Source organism: Dreissena polymorpha, chromosome 6 (assembly GCF_020536995.1).
Source record: "Dreissena polymorpha isolate Duluth1 chromosome 6, UMN_Dpol_1.0, whole genome shotgun sequence".
NCBI classification, from domain to species: domain Eukaryota; kingdom Metazoa; phylum Mollusca; class Bivalvia; order Myida; family Dreissenidae; genus Dreissena; species Dreissena polymorpha.
Genome location: NC_068360.1, coordinates 82,990,552 through 83,010,760, shown reverse-complemented (window position 1 = coordinate 83,010,760; position 20,209 = coordinate 82,990,552). Strand labels below are relative to the sequence as shown.

General features: G+C 35.3%; 2 protein-coding genes across 2 annotated transcripts in view; both read left to right on the top strand.

The window, feature by feature from the left end:
- LOC127835859 (protein Wnt-11b-1-like) overlaps positions 1-13,683 on the top strand; it is a 61,616-nt gene extending 47,933 nt beyond the window's left edge. Inside the window, exons 4-5 of the mRNA XM_052362285.1 lie at positions 8,914-8,926; positions 13,572-13,683. Coding sequence (XP_052218245.1) covers positions 8,914-8,926; positions 13,572-13,683 — 125 coding nt within the window. The remainder of the gene's footprint in view (positions 1-8,913; positions 8,927-13,571) is intronic.
- Positions 13,684-15,578: 1,895 nt separating this feature from the next.
- Positions 15,579-18,163, top strand: LOC127835342 (uncharacterized). Its single transcript, XM_052361719.1, has 2 exons — positions 15,579-15,768; positions 16,513-18,163. Exons 1-2 carry the CDS (start codon positions 15,631-15,633, stop codon positions 17,239-17,241), a joined length of 867 nt encoding a protein of 288 aa, XP_052217679.1. The 5' UTR covers positions 15,579-15,630; the 3' UTR covers positions 17,242-18,163.
- The last annotated feature ends 2,046 nt before the right edge of the window (positions 18,164-20,209 follow it).

The following is a 20,209-nucleotide window of genomic DNA, read 5'->3' as shown; positions in this document are numbered from 1 at the left end:
TTGCCTTGCTACATGGTATTACAACAGTCAATATTACCAGCACAGCTACATGGTATAGTTCGTTCAAACCGAAGATGCGATCGATGTTCAGTGGCATGTGAATGCCTATTAGGCATCTGCTCTCGGAATGGAGGTTTGTACAATTGAAGTAACAGTTTTAAATTATCTGAAAAGATATTACGGCATGTGATGTCGCATTACGCGGAAGACTCTGACATACAGCGTAATTTTTTTTTACCTTCCACTCTCGCAGCATCGAAAAATAGCGATACCATAAAAATATCAATGCCAGCAACGCAGCGACTAAAATGGATGATGCTCGATTTCATTTAGACTTAATGTATAAGTACGAGAAGAATGTGTACTTGAACTGGATACATCATTCAATTCAACGATTGATTTCCCATCGAATTGAGATAACGACTGGAAGCACTGCACTGTATTCGCTGCTCAATCGCACACAATTCAGTAGATAATATTATTATTTCAAAACAATTTATAAGATTGTACTAGGTTCACAAAAATCGTGCGGTTCTGGGATTCGGTTTTCTACTTGCAATGTTAATGACATTTCATATTATTGGGAAATAAAAGAAGAGTTCGAAAACAAGTCGTCTTCTATCGCTTAATTATGTGTAGCCACAGCAGATATGTTCCATGATGTTGTCTTAGTTAGTTTAACGAGTTAACTTTTGCTACGACCTCGAATATTCCATAATCGTGAGGTATGGGTGGGTAGCAAATGCCCAATGCAAGCATAGTTCAAGAAAGTGGCTATGTAAGACGGTATTTAATATATGCTTAGAACCAGCTTTGTAATAAAAACAATACAAAAGACCCATATTTTGATGGAAATTATTCAATAATTAATAATAGTTCTTACCGTGAAATACGCGATCATTAATCAGTAAAAATAAGCTACGGTACTTTTCGTTAACTCAGTTCGATTTTGTATTGTCAAGCCAATTTTACAATTTCACATAATAAGACAATAAAAACGAGAGTAACTGGAAATTATTGTGTGTCAGGCAATTTTTAAAACGGAATTTTACACATAGTTTATTTATCAATTTTTGCTTTTTCTCTTTTTCGTTCGTTGAACAATATACAGGAAAACAACAGATAACTGAATATTGATATTCAGGTACTAACACATCTTACAAAAGGATTATATTTGCTTGAATCTTATTGTAATTAAATGAAAATCTGTTGTGTTTATATACATTAATGTGTTTATATACATTACAGAATGTGGAAATGATAGTTTGATTAAGTAAATTGATGAAACGCTTACATTTTATATACACTGGTAGAAACTTTCGATAAAAATACATACCTTCTAATTGATGTTAAAACTGGGAGATAACTTATTGGAGCATTATACTTCTTAAAAGGGCGATCAATGAAATCCATTAAAACGTTTTAACTGTTTTACCAGATACACTTTAATGTCAGACAGGCAACAATTATTATTTTCGAAACATTAATCGCATCAGACTTGATTGATTTCCCAAGTTCATTTCTTTTGAGACTTGCACATATGAAAAATGATTAGCGTATTGATCAACTCTCTTTCCTTGCGGTCTACGTATAACTAAATTATGTTTTTCTTGTCATCAACTTTTGTAAAGAATACAAGCACCGTACATATTACTGAATTAAACAAAACATATTATAGGTTATTCTAATATATATTTTAATTAATAAATGCATAATTCCATATATATACTATATCATACACATACTTAACATATATTTATCCATGTGTATCTTGCATTCAGGCATTTCAAAATAAAATTGGCACAAATGATCATATAAGCAAGACGACATTCGTGTCCGGCTAGCTGTTGTGTAAAATATGATAATGTGTCACATATATTGTATGTTGTAAACGACAATTCATTGTATATGAAATCAACATTTTAGTAAACTGATCGACAGTAATTCTGCAGATAAAACATGTTGCTTATTCAAAATGGATAAGTAGAAAAGGCTTAAAGTGTCCGCGCTATAATTGTATGGTGCATTATCGGATTTGCGAATGAATTAGCTTTAATTCTAATCAAAGCAAGACGATATGTCACATTCTGCAATCATTTCCTCGCTTACATGTCAAGGTCATATGGGGAACTTAAAGGATAAGCATATAAATTACATGTAAATTGTGACGGTATATATTTATGTTCGGCCCATAACTGCTATGTGAGTTATGAAGAAGAAATTTGAATTTCAATAACATGATTTACACAATTTACGCACAAAGAACATTATGATGAAAATCGTTAGTGATAATGCCAAATGAAGCATAAAACGAACTCAAATGCACGCCGGGTATAGCGATACCTTGATAACAGAAGGCACTTCGATAACAGAGAACAACAAATGCCACGCGTGAGAGGTAAGTTCTTCCGCTTTATGACGATGCTGCGAAGCATCGTCTAAGTTATCATATCATGAAACAATTCTTCACAATGGCAACCTATGTAAAAGACCGAGCCAGTCCGATTGAGATAGCTCGATTTTTTTAATCGGCATACCTCGCTGATTATCATTGATAAAGGTATAGGAAACTCAGCTATAAATAGGACAGCATATTCTGGGAAAAGATTTAAAAACAGTTTGAAAACGTTAATTTTAAATCAGTTATATTCAATCCATTATATGTTTATAGATCAATGAAACAACTATGCATTTTCTGTATTGTATTTGACATTTGTCGTGATTCGGTAAATAAATTGCGAATCAAAACGTGTATAAATAACTTTCAACGCGATCATGAGTGTAAAAAAACGAATTATTTCGAACCTGCCATTTGTAAACGTTGTCGCGACTATGGTATATAAACAGGATAATAGCCATATCATATCTGTGATACTCGCTCTTCTGCATGCTTTCTAATTTTGCATATTTAATAAACTTTCCAAACATAAATTACAGAGCCACATCAGTGCACATACTATGTTTGACAATTCATTCGTTTGTTGGATATTGTTTGCTGTTTTAAACACATATTAGGTCATATCGCGGAGATTTATTTAACCGTACCATGTGTTCATGGGCGAACTCACGTATTCAAGTGCTCTTACGACTATGTGCTCATACCCACTTTCGATCGGGAATCATCATGAAATTATTGCCGTACTTAAAGAACAAACATGCCTAAGCTTTAGATTAATTAAATTAAATAGAAGTCACGCTCGAAAAAGGTTGTTATATATATATATATATATATATATATATATATATATATATATATATATAAGCATGAACATAATGTAATAGGAGGTATGTCATTTGGACGAAAGATCCTTGGCTTTTCACATATTTATATTTCAAAAGACCAAATGTAGTTTGCAGTAAAACTTAACTGAACTTAACATTTCTATTCACATACTTGGCGCATGTGACATTTCTTTTTACATACTTGGCGCATGTGAAAACTTATTAAAAATAAAATGCTCGGCTCGAAACAGTGGCAGCTCTGAGCTTGCGGTGATTTGCCAAGCTTCAATAATATATGTAGTATATAATATTAAATGTAAATGTTAGTCTGAATTACATATACTAGTATGTGGTAATCGATATATAATTATTTTTGTGAAGATAAAATATTGATGTCATAAAATAAATTAGTATAATTAGATGTCTGTTATATATAGCTGTTTTGTTATTTCAGAATGCGCCAAAAGTCAAGTCTATCGCTTCATCGCTTGAAGAGAAAGCGCTTGAAAACATCGCAACCAATACGATTAGTTACACCAAAATGCATTTCGTCAACTGCATGTCACACTGGAGTTTGTCTGCAACAAATTACACTTGTGCTAACGCCCATTAAGTCACCATTTCGTTCACCATTGTATAAAGTATCTCCACCTCAAAAGCGAGCAAAGAAAAGCATGTCTGCATGGGCTCTTTTTGAGCAGCAGCCATCTTGTGAAAAATATGCCGTGGCAATCATGACGCTACTGAATCAGATTTTCTTCTAAACATTAACAATGGATCAGTCAAAACGAAAAGCGAACAGTTAAGTGGAATCGATATCGTGTGAATCTCAAATCTTTGAGAATACTACAACACAAGCAGACAATTTAACGAGATACATATTCGTAAAAAAGTTTCTACTTATGTATCTAAGATATGAAATAGTTTTATATCTTCATCTCAGATATTAACTCTTATCAGATTTTACCACCTCCTTTTAATACCAATTTTATGAATTGTTATATTCTTTCCGAATGCTTGAAGAATGCTTTGTGCTATTTTATGCCAAATACAAATTATGTTAATGTTATGTCATGAAATAAAGTTTAATGTTAATTAAGAAGTCATTATGACTTAGTGTTATATTTAATGTGCAACATCATTGCTACCGCATGTGCCAATTTTGATTGGGGGCAGATATAAGACATTGGCAAAAAACAGCAAATACACTTTACAAAAGTTATGATTCTTCAAGAAAAATCTACTGGATTAAAGAATTTTGAGGACTTTTATATTTATTATCTATTATATATCCATTGTACCCGGTACATGAATGTCTTCCTATCAGAATATACTTCTGTTGAAAGCCTAGCACAATGTTGAAAATATGCATTTGTACACTTCAGCATGTGGTGCATTACAACTAGTGTTTTGTGTATTTTCTTCATTGGCAGATATAAGTTCCAAAAGACAACATCAGTGCAGCAATATTTTTGATATAAACGATAGTGTTAACAAGGTTTTGCTATAGCCACACACGGCAAACTGCCTCGCTTCCTAGTGGCCATGTTTTTCAACTGACCGTAACAATTTTCGAATTAAGCCGATGTATCATAACAACAAATGTTCGGACCAAGTTTCATGAAGATTGATGTATAAATGTGACCTCAGAGTGTAAGAAAGGTTTTACTATAGCCATGTGAGCAAATATGCCCCCCTGGCGGCCATCTTTTTCAACGAACCTGAACCATTTTCAAAGAAAGCTGATATATCATTAAGACATACGTTGTGACCATGTTTCATGAAGATTGAACGATAAATGTGAATTCTAGTGTTAACAATATTTTTCTTTATTTTGACCAAGTGACCTTGGTTTTGACCTGGTGTGACCAAGTTTCGAACACGACAAAGATATCACTGAGACAACTTTTCTTACCAAGTTTTATGACAATCAAGCAATAAATGTTACCTATAGAGTGCTACCAAGAAAAAATGTTGACGACGCAATCAGAACAAATGGTGATGCTAAAAGCACACCATGAGCTCCTTGTGCTCAGGTGAGCCAACAATAAGAAACTAAACCTTATATGTTTTATGTAACAAATGTAATTTTTATTTGCACTAAACTAAATTTCCAGTGCTTTGTATTGGTTATGTCATAGTCATAGAGGTAAAGATTATGCTCATATACAGTACATAGATTGGCATGTTCACAAATTCAAATATATGACTGTTAGATTAAATAAATTCTTTATCACAGTCATTCTCAAGATTTATTTAAGTCATATCACGGTGATAATTTGCTCATCAATCCATTGACCGTTTCGGATGTTTGGGGGAAAGAGCGGCAACAATACAGAAATCCTTCTCCAGTCAGGACTGTTGTGTGCTGCTTAGAGTAATTCATTTCTAGAAAGGGATGTCCAGCCAGCTTTTCTTCTGACGGCCTCGGCGTCGACTTTCCTATAACGTGCCCTGGATAACAGTCTTGCACAGAGATTCGTGCCTGGTGACGTTTCCAAACCAAGCCAGCTGTACCTAAGCACACATATTCGTGGTCATGGTAGTGCACTTATAAAATTGCCGTTACTGAAGCTTGTTTCATTCCGTTCACTGTTGTCTATTTCTCAATATGAAACTATCAAAAGCAATCCAGTGTAATTTGTCCACTTCATATTGAGGGCTTAATTTATTTGCCCATCGATATGTAGAGAGAAATTACCGGAATCGATTTGCTGTTGGCATACACGGTAAAGTCTTCTTGGACCTTGTGAAGTACAATCTGATCTCAGTTTTGAAATTTAAATATAATAGCATACAGTTGACAATATAACAGCAAATACATTTTGAACACATTAAATAAACACATATTCACAGATGGGCATGAAGGATTTTTTGCCTATTGATTTTTGTAGTAAAATTAAAATAATACTAGCGCTATAAATAAAGATATTGGCTGATCACCGATGTTATTACAATTTTATTATTATAAACATCGTATTCAAAGTAAAAACAGAAGCAGTTCAGATGATGTACTCAAAGCCGTTCAGACGATGTACTAAAACAAAAAACGTTAATACGATGTACTATTTTCCAAATTACTCGCCACAGATCTAAAAAAGCTTAAACAACGTGGTAAACATTGTACGAAATATTCTAAGCATGTTAGAAAGCAAAAACTGTTGTATTCATTTCTTTGTTTGTCATCTTGAATAGCAAACGCGTCAAAATAAAGTATGTTCAGACGATGTACAATTTTCATTGTTTATTGTGTCTGAATGTTTGAGAAAACTACAGAAATCTAAGAAAAACGACAATTACCAGAGTACATAAGGAGACTAAGCGGATACTTTGCGCATAGTTATCATTAATTTAGATATTATAAAATATGAGAATACCTTGATTTTCGTCATTAAACGAGAGCTTTTTCCGCCATTTTGTGCGTACGATGTACTTTTGTGATCACGTGATTTCCCGCAGTGATTCATACAACACTCTTTAAGTGATTTGTAAATCAAATAGTTGTGTACCTTCACAGTAAAAGTGTCGCGTTTCATTTATGTATTGTTGCGTATACATTTCAACAAGATCCGAAGATTCGAAACTATCGTTCTAGGTTAGTCCGTGTAGTCCAAACAAGCTAATCAGGGACGACACTTTCCTTCTAAAGTGGATTTTCGAGAAGCAAAATCCAAAATTTAATACACAACGGAAACAGCAAACATCATGTGTTTTGTTCGCACTGTTAGATAATATTTTGATTAACGTATTCTTGCATTTAGCTCCCCTGTTATCAAGTCTACAGTGGACTAAAAGCCAAACTCTGCCAAAACAAAGAAGTTCTACCGTTTAGCCGATCGCTATATCTATATATTTTAGTTATAAGGGGCACAATAAATTATTTTTTGCTATAAACATATAATCAAATCTAAAAGAGCGCGTGTATTTAACCGTGGTATAAAAATCGTTATGGATGGAATGTACATCAGCTGCAGATATGCGCATGCTCAACATACTCATGTGGGTAGGTGAAATTGCTTTTGAAGTAGGCTATTTTTTCGGCGAGGGATCGAATCTTCTTGAGTCGTGTATCGGACAATATTTAAGGTATTGTATTTTTGACGTTCATCATAGCATCAATACTACTCGATGAGCCTCGCTCTGGGAAAATGGGGCTTAATGCATGAACGTAGAGGACACTTTCCGCTTTTATTGAATAATGTGTTTAAATGCAGTCATTTCTAAGCGAAAACACACTTTAGATGGTAAGTGTATTGCTTGATTAGCCTGTTCTGACTGTGCCTTTCCAGAGCTTATATATTGATGGGTTAATCTAAATACATTTGATACACGTTTTCTTTTCACGTAGTCTAGTCGTTGCTTTGTAAGAACCGGCTCATTTAATGCACTCAATAGCATACAGACGTTTAATTTGGAGACGTCTGATTAAGTCTATACTAAAATGTAGATCTTGTTTTTTTTAGGTCTAAATTATACAATTTTATTTATACGATTGATTTAGTCGTGCCAATTCATAATATAATGGAGTTTTCCTCTCGAAAAATATGGTTTCATGCATGTTCGTAAAAAGTCGTTTCATATTAGCCTTAACATAGGCATATAAGGGACGACACGTTCCGCATAAACTGTATTTTCGTTAAGAAGTAGCTTCCTTTAAACGAATAAGTCCATAAAGGCGTTAAGTGTGGTCCTTGATTATGTTATGCGTATTGCACAGGCTAATCTGGGACGACACGTTACGCACATGTCGTTTTCCCAGATTGAGTCTCAAATATATATATATCGATAAATAATATTTATTGCCAAATGTATCATTCATTTTTGGTATTACAAACGAATTGATCAGTAGTTTGTGTAAAACAAACACTTTTATTTGAATGGTTTCAATTTGAAATGATTCTTAAGTATTATAAAAGTAGTCCATTAAAGTCACAAACAATTATCAATTGAGTTTCGTATTTGAACATACGGAATAAATACGAGCGTTTCCTTTAAAAACCGGAAGTAGTATTCTAACACGTTTCAATAAAAGGTAGGTGATTTATTGACTTAGTTAGCCTTCAACCTTATTAAATTGAAAAGCGAGTTTTATCATTTAATATACTTTTCACTTTCTCTTTACTATGTATATTGGCCGATAAATCGATTGACATCAGTACATTAGTGCATTGCAACTGCAACGAAATACATATTATTGATCTATTACATGTATAAAAGGCACGTTATTTGTTACATTCGAAAATATTGTAAAATAAAAATTACTGTGCACTATTTTGAAAATGGAAACCGACGTCGTGGTGTCTATTCTTAACCAGAAGGAAGATTTAATCGGACGTCATTTAGTTTTGTCTTCGACTGTGCTATATGCTTTAAAACAAAATGGCGTAATAGGGCAAATTACATACTCGCAAATTAAGGTATGCATTAAAAAACTTTACTGGAATTTAAACATGTTAACTTGTTGAGCTCATTTCGTAAATCAAATTATAGTGTTATAATGATGAATAACTCGCATAACCTAGCTCTCATATCGCAGAAGATAATTTGTATAAACTAAGCGAATGCGTTGGTTCAGTTTTCGTGCATGTACATCTATTGTCTATTTTTGTGTTATGTCCTTAAACCATCACTTTGCTCATTTGTTTGTTATATTGTACACGACTTGATTTTATGTTTAATCAGTTATGTAAGTCGTTTCGAATTCGTGTGCTCTTTCATTATTCAAAAATCATCTTTCCGACGAGTGTTTGATATTGGTAGAATATTCAGAGATTTATCAAAATGGCTTAGACAACCCATCATAATGGGGCATAACGCATGTGTACCGCAGTTTCCTTTACAACGGCGATCGTTTATGAACATGTTCGTAATCTTGATAAAGATGATGTAGAGCGATAATGGCCGAATATCTCACAAATATATGAGACGCGCTCTCATAAAACTAGGCTAAATGCATATGCGTTAAGTGTCGTCCCAGATAAGCCTGTGAAGTCAATCCAGGCTTGTCGGGAAGAAAACTTTCCGCTTTTATGAAATGTTTCGTTTAAAGGAAATCAGACTCTCTTCTAAACGGAAATCCAGTCTAGGAAGAAAATGTCGTCCTTGATTGCAGTCCACGCAGGCTAATCTGGGACGACATTTACGCACATGCATTAAGCCCCGTTTTCGTAGAGCGCGGCTCATGTGGAAATACATGTAAGTTTTAAAAGCGCACAGATCTAGTCAAATAATATCCTTCGAGAGGATTTCCTATCTCGGTTCTGGATATTTTTTAGGTATGTCGTCATTAATTTCAACTTTAATTTTACAGCATCGTTTACTTATATTCGTTCCTACCGCCCGAAATTAATCATTAATGTTTCCTTTTGTAGTTTGACATTCAAACATGATTAAATAACGGCGTAAATATATGTTCATCTTTGACCTTCCCGTATTATAGCGGTGTAACACCTGCACTGTTAATATTATTATTAATCGCTACTTTGGTTTGTTTTTTGTATCCCCGTCCTTACTTAGTCAGCATAGCTGTCAAGCGACTTGTTTATTGCCATCATCAAGGCACCAAGAGCATCGCAAATAAAGTCCATGAACATTCATACGAAATAATCCTACGCAGGACATTTCACCCATAGCATACCATGTTTGTGAATTGACAGTCATTATTTATTTCTAAATAATGCCGTGTAGGTTTAAACAATTAAACAATTTTCTAAAAAAAATCAACACATTTATATGTCTCTCGCTTAGGGAAACGGTGTTTGGTGCACGTGAGTAAGGGTCGTACCAAATTAGACTGTGCAGTCCGCACATGCTAATCAGGAATTACACTTTCCGTTTTTATGGAATGGTTCGTTTGTAGAAAGTCACATCTTTACGAATTCCAGACTATGCGAAATGTGCGGCCAGAGCGCGGTCAATATAATTGAGATGTGCTTTGTGAAAAAGGGGCTTAATGCACGAGCCTAAAGTGTTGTCCTAGACTAGCCTGTGCACGGAGAGTGTCGCTCCTGATAAGCCTGGGCGGACTCCACACGCTAATTTGAGACAACTCTTTACAAACATGCATTAAACCCCCTTTTCACAAAGCACGGTATAATTGTTTTCTTGTGTGCGCTGTACATCTTAACGGCTTTGCTTGTCAAACACTGATGCAATCACCAAATAATGCCTGATATTAACGTACTAAATGAGAACATTGAACTCACAAAAAAGCTCCAAGAGGAGTCTATATGACAGATATAAACAACGTTATACGCCGCTCGGATACCACCGCGATTAATCCTTGTACGTCGCCGTCAAAGCGTATTAATTTACGACACCGGGGTGTTCGATTTCCTTCGCCAAACAAAGTAGTTCTCAGCAAGGCACCGGCGCCGCGGATGATCAGCGTCAAAAAAGCGCCGAACCGGGTCTAAGGTTACCGTTAAATAACCATGATTTACCGCTCACGTACTGAACTATAACTGAATAAATATTTAAAAAGTTCATCGTCCTGCAATGCATTAGCCATTAAATCAAACAATCCTTTTCAAAATTACGGCTGTCAAAATCCTGTGGATATGTTTGCTGTACAAAGACCATAAAATTATAAATAAAATATTATAAATCATTAGAATACAATGCAATCGAATACGGAATAGCTCATTTTGTGCGGTAATAAAATGTCGTTTGAGTGTTTATTGAATTAAACGGCGTTTTTATCTCAAATGGCAATATGGGTGGTCTGTTGATCTAGACGTAAGACGATGCGTATTTATTATTTGAATCGAAATGCTTATTCATTCATATATGCGTATAACTCATATTAATAAGCCATAAGGTTCATATTAATGTGCCAAGTTATTCCGGTCACAGTTCACTGTGGTCAAATAGTGACAAATCACGTGCAATGACCTAGTTCTTTTTCAAACTAGGCTTGCTTTGCATTTATTTGTTTCATGTATAAAAAAAGATCAAAGTGTAAAATAAACAGGCAGATCTTATAACAACCCATCAACAAAATACTTTTAAAAATATAAATATATATCTCAGGCAGTAATGTTGCGTCTCTTGAGAGGCGTCACATGGAGGCCGATTTACTTTTTGGTGCAATTTAATACTTGATCAATCAAGGAAAAACATAACACAAAATCTACCAGATTATTTGTCGCATTAAGGTCATCATTATGTGATTTAAATACTAAAAATGGTCAGCCTAATTGAATTTGTAATGTCTACATTTTAGGCACAATGACCAAGCGTTCACCACGCCAAAGCCTCGGCCAGTCTCACGCATTATAAAGCGCGCGATTGCAGTGTGGGAATCACCACGAAATGCTCGTGCGGGAAACTGACTCACGAGGCGCCCACGGGAGTTTTCAAGAGTTTGGTCTGCGGTTAAGCGAGCTGTTTACCGCCTACCACAACGACGAGATGTCCAAGAACAAGAAAACTATGGTGAATTCGCACAACGCGGCCGCCGAGAAAATGTTAAGAAGCCTGCTAAAAATGCCAAAATATCAAGGCCATTTGGTCGTAAAATCAAGACAAAACTGGGAACATTGTTCAGATAGCCATAAAAAAATAAACGTCTCATCTGGGTCTACGCTGTGTGCTTAAAGGAATTTCTGTAAGAAATATTCTAAATATAGAAATAAATATACTAGATATTCCTAATTTTGGAAATAAATTGATCCAATTTGGAAGGATAGGAGAGTCCACTAGGCATAAATGGGTTAACAGATCTTTGAAATTCGTTTTGTATTTATTTAACCCTACTATTGCGTGTGCAGCGTTCTTCTTATTATTTTTCCAACATAGAATAGTGTATTTAAAATAAACAGTCATGGTTCTTGAAAGGATCACGACTCAAAAATGACAAACTATCTTCTCGGCCTACACATTTCCACACTACCTATTCAAATCATCTAAATTAAAAACCGTCGAAACTAACATGCATAACATGCCTTTGAAAGACAAACAGACGTGCACTTGTTAGAGTTGTTCAACCAGAAATCACGCTTCCTGTCAAGATCTGCAGATGAGTTTGTATTTCTACCAGACGACATTTTTCAATTACGTTTACGACCATTGTGTGAAAGTTTGCGGTCCGCAAAATAAGTGTAATGGCCGGATTTATGTATTCATGTTAAGCCTATGTATTACTAGTTATTCCAATATTTCGATGACCATATTGTTCAATCTTTCGAGACGCTTTGTTTCCGAGTTAAATCACATATCATTAGAGTTTCGTTATCACGTAGGCATTTATTTTATGATTCGTTTTATTTATACGAAATCTTTTCAAATCTCAAATAATTTTCAATGAAAACCGATCGTTCATCTGATGTACACGCATATTTCCTTCTAGAATTAATTTCAGTATTTTATGTCAATAATGTTATGCCTTCGAACGTGTATGCATGATTTAATTATATTTGATTAACTCCAAATAACTTATCTTGCAATCCTATCCTAAAACATATTGTCGATTGCGTTCATAAAGGAAGCACCAAACATATATTGATAAGAACGAGAAACGAACAGCTAATTAGCAATTTACGGGCCGTGTTTATGCAGAATTAACTACCAACAACATTGTTTCTAATAAAAATCAAATCATCTCTACATATTTCTAAGACATTTAGCGGTATTTATAACAGACTACACGGGGAAATAAACTGTTTCTTGAAAATTACTCGAGGTTCTTTTTCGTCTGAACACACCCTTTTTGCGTGTATTACAACCACAATTCGTGTTGGTGTTTCGACGCCATCAATTTTACGACATTATTCCTCAATCATTTTTATAATTTCCGACATAGTTATTATTATGTGGTGTTTGTATTCAATTAAGAGGTTTTTGCTTATTTTCGATTGTGGTCGTGTAAACAGATTAAGACTGGGTATTTCAATTATTGCAATCATCATAAAAATACCCACATGAATTATGTGAACCTTTTTGGGTTTGACTTCAAGAACGATAACATTTTTCACGTAATGTTCAGGTGTCACTTTCATTTTGAACCTCTCTTCCGCTATCGTTAAATAGCTATTCTACATCTTAATTAATCGAAGGTAAGGGGTGTGTAAGACCTGCTTTGTATAAACAAGGTTTTAAAGAGCGTATTTAGTATTTACCTTAGCATTTTTATTTAAATGAGGCTTTATGTAGTGTTTATGTCTGAACCAAAATGTTCTTACTAAACGCGTGATAGCAAAGAGACGATTATGCTGTTTTTCAAAGTAGAATGTAATATTTAATAGCCGTCGATATGCTTCATAATCCGAGTAATAAAGTCACTTATTTTGCGCATTATTTGATTATCTACACTCTGGTGTAAACGTAAATCAGATGGCCTGCCTTCCCAGCCTAACCACGGCCTGCAAGTGTCACGGTGCTTCCCGTTCCTGCTCCATCCAAACCTGCTGGAAAGCGCTTGCTGACTTCAAACAAATCGCTGAGACGCTCTCTAGCAAATAAGGCATCGAGAACGAAGTGAAAAGCACTAGCAAACATGTAAACAAGTTTCTCAGTGAATAGGTTAACACGATATCCAATGATGAATGAGTTCATATAAAATAGTTCCTGGATTACTGCTCACTCGACTGGAAGCTGGGATCCATTAGGCCTAAAGGCGGGTACTCATGCTTTGAATCGTGATCGTCATCGTCAAAATGATCGTTGCAATCGCCATCGCAATCGTTGAAATTGTTCTCAATTCATCAACATCTATATCTGTTTCGTTGTCCTGTTCGAAATAATTATCCAAAGTACATAAACGCATCCTCCCCCTCCGCATCATTAACATAAATAATAACAGCCTATTGATTCTTTTTCTCTTTCATACGTGGCATATTTTTAGTGACATATTTGACATGTTTTTCCCATTTATTCATACAACAATCTTTAAGTGATTTGTTAATAAAAGAGTTTCGTACCTTCACAGTAAAAGTGTCCCGTTTTATAAATGTGTTGTTGCGTATACATTTCAGAAAGATCTGAGGATTCGAAACTGCACGAAATATATGCGGTATTTAATGTATGTGCGTACTCTGTTGTTCTGGCTTAGTCTGTGAAGTTAGCACAAGCTAATCAGAGACGACACTTTCCTTCTAAAGTGAATTTTCACTAACACGAGACTTCCTTTAAACGAAAACTACCTTTAACGCGGAAAATTCCCGTGATTAGCCTCATCTGGGACGATTCATTACGCGCATGCATTCAGCCCGGTTTTCTCAGAGCGAGGCTCATATTTTCGCCTTGAAAGAACTACTAAAATAATCGATCGACCATTTTTATGAATAAAGTATAAGTAATTTTATATCGTCAATACAACTCGATGAGCCTCGCTCTGGGAAAATCGGGCTTAATGCATGAAAACGTAGAGGACACTTTCCGCTTTTATTGAATAATGTGTTTAAATGCAGTCATTTCTAAGCGAAAAAACACTTTAGATGGTAAGTGTATTGCTTGATTAGCCTGTTCTGACTGTGCCTTCCCACAGCTTATATATTGATGGGTAAATCTAAATACATTTGATACGAGTTTTCTTTTCACGTAGTCTAGTCGTTGCGTTGTGAGAACCGCCTCATTCAATGCGCTCAATAGCACACAGACGTTTAATTTTGAGACGTCTGATTAAGTCTATATGAAAATGTAGATCTTGTTCTTTTAAAGTCTAAATTATACAATTATATTTATACGATTGATTTAGTCGTGCCAATTCATAATATAAATGGAGTCTTCCTCTCGAAAAATATGGCTTCATGCATATTCGTAAAAAGTCGTTTCATATTAGCCTTAACATAGGCATATAAGGGACGACACGTTCCGCATAAACTGGATTTTCGTTAAGAAGTGGCTACCTTTAAACGAATAAGTCAATAAAGGCGTAAAGTGTAGTCCTTGATTATGTTGTGCGGATTGCACAGGCTAATTCGGGACTCAAATTTATATCAATAAATAATATGTATTACCAATTGTATCATTCATGTTTGTATAACAAACGAATTGATCAGTAGTTTGTGTATTTCAATTTGAAGTGTTTCTTAAGTATTATAAATACGTCCATTAAAGTCACTAACAATTATCAATTGAGTTTCGTATTTGAACATACAGAATAAATACGAGTGTTTCCTCTAAAAACCGGAAGTAGTATTCTAACACGTTTCAATAAAAGGTAGGTGATTTATTTACTTAGTTAGCGTACAACCTTATTAAATTGAAAAACAAGTTTTATCATTAAATATACTTTTCACTTTCTCTTTACTATGTACATTACCCGATACATCGATCGACACCAGTACATTAGTGCATTGCAACTACAGCGAAATACATATTATTGAGCTATTGCATGTAGAAAAAGGCACGTTAATTGTTACATTTGAAAATATTGTACAATAAAAATTGCTGTGAACTATTTTGGAAATGGAAACCGATGTCGTGGAGTCAATACTTAACCAGAAGGAAGATTTAATCAGACGTCATTTAGTTTTATCTTCGACTGTGCTCGATGCCTTAAAACAAAATGGCGTAATAGGGCAATTTACCTACTCGCAAATGAAGGTATGCTATAACAAACTTTACTGGATTTTAAAGCATGTAAACTTGCTGAGCTCAATTCGTAAATCAAATTATAGTTTTATAATGATGAACAAATCACATAACCTAGCTCTCATTTCGTATAAGATAAATTTGAGCTGTGTTCTGGTGTCCGCACAGGCTAATCAGGGACGACACTTCCCGTTTTTATGATATTTTCTGTTAAAATGAAGTCTCTTCTTAGAAAAAATCCAATTAAGTCGGAAAGTGTCTTCCCGGATTAGCCTATGCGAAATGCACAGGTTAATCTTGGACGACACTTTACGCACATGCATTATGCCCAGTTTTCTCAGAACGCAACTCATTTTATAAACTAAGCGAATGCGTTCGTTCAATTTTCGTGCATTCTTTGGGCTGTATATATATTGTCTATTTTCATGTAATGTCCTTAAACCATCACTTTGTTCATGTGTTTGTTATATTGTACACGACTTGGTATTATATTTCATCAGATTTGTATTTCTTTAAAAACAAATAGGGTTTAATGAAATAACATTTGAAGTGCCAACTTATAACATTTTGTTTAATTGATAAACTTTATTCAAGAAATAAAAAAAAATGTGTATCAATATGGTTTCCCAAGAAGTTTGTGAAAATACCAGTCGATCTGCATAAAAATAGTACATGTCTGATAAATAACAAATAACTAATCAACAATTGCATTCACGATCGTATTGTAACAAAACGAAGAACCTCGTTTGATTCAAGGCAAACTCGACCAACTCAGAGAAACAGATGTCCCTCCTTCTCTTCTGCGTAAGGGCGCGTGGGCTCGCCGCGTTGCAAGCTTTCCTCAAAGTGCTGCGCGCGACTTTCCACGGGTGGATTGCGGACAACATTTTGGAAGCGCAAATTGACAAAGTTGGATCACTGGCCGCCGTCGGAAAAATTTCAGTCCGGGAAGCCATCAACAGGCTTACCGCAGTCGACGGTCAGCTTCGGCCAACGGAAGAGTTCCCGGTTACCCGTTTTCACCCGACGACCGAATACTATCATCGTCATCGACCAATACCGTCTGTTTATTATTTAAATAATCAACATCATCCCGAATGGGAGTGGAATAGGAATGAGCAGCGAAACTCGCGGAGCTCTCCGGAAAGGTCGCGCGATGGGCGTGGTTCGCCGTTTAGACAAATACCCGAGAATCTTCGTCATCTGCAGAAAACGTTTGAGAACGAAGCCGCGGTGACGCGCAAGTCGCTGTCGATATTAAAACAAGAGGAAGTGACGATCAAGGCGCTGCTGCAGCAGAATCTGCGCGAACAACAGGAAGCGCTCTTAAAGCAGGAGGCGCTGACGCAGATAAAGTCGCAGATTACGGAGATCAACTCGTCGGCGGCGTCTCTGCTGAAACAGGATCCAGGCGACCACGTTACCAGGCGGCGACTGAGTCTACTTCAGAGGGTTCCTTGGGACGTTAATGCCCAAACTGACTAAGTGTCCTTATTCGAGTCGCGTTCTGGGAAAACTGAGTCTCATGCATTCGCGTAAAGGGTCGTCACGGATCAGCCTGTGCATACTCTCCGCCTAAAATAGATTTGGGCTAAGAAAAAGCTTCATTTAAGCGAAATATAGTATTGAGCAGACTGCACATACTAGTAATTTATTTCGGTACAAGACTCTGACTAAATGTACGATAGCCCTTATTTAACAGTCATACTTATCTGAGTCTTTTTAATAGATGGAACTTTGCCGAAATCGATTCTAATTTGCACAACCAAAAGACTGAAATATTATTTATTTATCGTATGATTGCAGTTTATCTACCAGCGAAAGCTGGACAATGACTTTTGAAGAAACACTGGTTCAGTATATTAATTGTACGCTCCATTCCAAACAATGAACATCATACACAAACACCATTACGTCATTTCATACAATTGGAACATCTCTTTAGTGAATAGACAATATTAACAGTCACAAAAAAACTGTTTTCCCAGCATGTATAACGTTCAGTAGACTTACTTTTTTTCTAAAGTGTTAAATCCGTCATTAAGCGCATGTCATGAAAATGCATTATAAGACGCATATAGATGTTTGACTAAGTGAAAAGACTTTGTATTTGCTGTGTGTGTTATCACAAAGTAATGGATATGAAGTTCGACCTGAGCCGCCAAAACTTGATCTGTTTGGTTAGAGGACAAAGGCGTTTTCTACAAGCCAATGACACGTGTTCAAAAGTTAACACTTATAGTCTAATATATATATATCTATATCTATCTATCTATCTATCTATCTATCTATCTATCTATCTATCTATCTATCTATCTATCTATCTATCTATCTATCTATCTATCTATCTATCTATCTATCTATCTATCTATCTATCTATCTATCTATCTATCTATCTATCTATCTATATATATATATATATATATATATATATATATATATATATATATATTATATATATGTTACAGTAAATCTGTGAAACTAGGCAATTCACGTAATTCCTAAACAATCCTGAATATTCGTGAACTCGTCGATTAAGGGAACTTCTGGAATTTCACGAAATGAATAATTTAAAAAATCAGTCATTTCATGAAATTTCGGAAAGACGTCAGCTTTATTCACAATTTGTTAACGGCTCTATAAAATAAATGCGACTAAAATTCAAACATTAATTTATTCAGAAAAGTATACACCTTAAACAACCTGCATCAATATGAACTCCATACGCGCTGATTAATATTCATTTTAATAAACTTGTATTAATAGTTTCGTTTTTCTTGAAGTACATTTATTAAGTTCAAAATTACAAATAATGATATATTTATAAAAGAAAAGTACAACTTCCGGTTGTGAAAAAAAATCTACCGGCACTTATTCGTTTTTGTTGAACGTAGTGTACGCTTCATTTCTGACTGATTTATATTGGGAACAAAATACGTTGCTTCAGTGTGCTTGATTTCTTCATTTTAATCAGGTAATGTAATATAAGTCATGACCAAAGAAGCAATCGAAACCCGTTTAATTCTGACGCGCACACATCGTGTCATCAACGCAATCAAAGCAGACGTGTTTGTGCTCTTCTGCGCATGGGCAGCCGTAATTCTTGCAACACGCACAGTCGGCGCTCGTCGGCTCGAAGTAGCAGTAGCAGCCGACACCGACCGCGGTGTAGTTGTTAAGCGCCACTGGTTCCGGCGTCGACGTAGCTTGCATAGAGGAAAAGAAAGAAATTGAGCCGCGTTCTGTGAAAATTTTGCTTATTGCATTTGTGTTCAATTTCTTTGAAGAACTCTACCGACGAAGACAAAAAAAATCACTTTGACCAGCACAGAAGGAAAATTATATCTCCATTTGAAATATAAAGTCTGCTATGAGTGAAAATACAGCCGACTTATTATGTATTGCATGTGTCGGACCGTATTTGGTACAAAAACGAATATGGTACATTTGTACCATATTCGGCCGAATATGGTACAAATGTACCATACTCGGACCGAAGATGGTACAATTTTCGACCGAATATGGTACAAACATTGTACCATATTCGGTTGGAATAAGTTTTTCTATGCTCGCCAAAACGTATTTGGTACATACCAAAAAAACTCATAAAAATGAAAATGGCCTACGTATATGGTACATAAATTATGTATTTCTTAATAAATGAAATAGTCTGCCGATGTGTAAACTTTTTTTCAAACTCAAATACATTGTATTAACCTAATATTGGAAGTGACAAAAGTATCATCATCATCATCATCATCATCATCATCATCATCATCATCGTCGTCGTCGTCGTCGTCGTCGTCGTCGTAACTAGCAGTAACAGAAACAGCTAACCTAACCACACTTTACATGGATTTTGCTGGTTGTGTAACTGTTTCGCCGGCTAGCTCAGTCGGTTGCGCGTCAGATTGGCACGCAGGCGGCCTGGGTTCGATTCCCGGGCGGGCCAGATACTTTCGTGGAGATCAATAATAGCAATTTTCAAATTTTTAAAACTTTTTTTTTCGAAAGTGTTTTTTCACCAAAATCCGATTTAAGAGATTTTGAGCTCTTTTAAATGAATATATCTCTCCAAAAATAAGGATGTTTGACTGGCTGCTTTAGACAGGTGTGACTGTATTCCTAAACATTACTTTGTAAAGTTGATTTGTCGTTCCGACGTCATATTGCTGAGAAGCCGACAAAGCTTTGAAGTTTCCGATTTTTTCTTTGATAACGTGCCGCTTTAAAAAGGCGGGAATTTTGCACACGAGTCTTACTCAGAAGTCAGTAACCATATTTGACTTGGCGGTCGGCAAGAAAAGTTGTGATTTTCGACTAGAAAGAATTGAAATCCAAACTTTCTTCAAACTTCAAAAGAATTCTTGACAGTAAGTACTGTACATAATTTTAATTTTCAGTTGTCTTAATATGCATTGATGTTTTAACATGCATTGATTTTTATGTTTTA

What these genes read in the sequence shown, in the direction of transcription:
- LOC127835342 (XM_052361719.1), top strand. Translation starts at nt 15,631, where the DNA reads ATGGAAACCGATGTCGTGGAGTCAATACTTAACCAGAAGGAAGATTTA. An exon ending in TTACCTACTCGCAAATGAAG is followed by an intron (nt 15,769 to 16,512) that starts GTATGCTATAAC and finishes GTTTGATTCAAG; the next exon opens with GCAAACTCGACCAACTCAGA.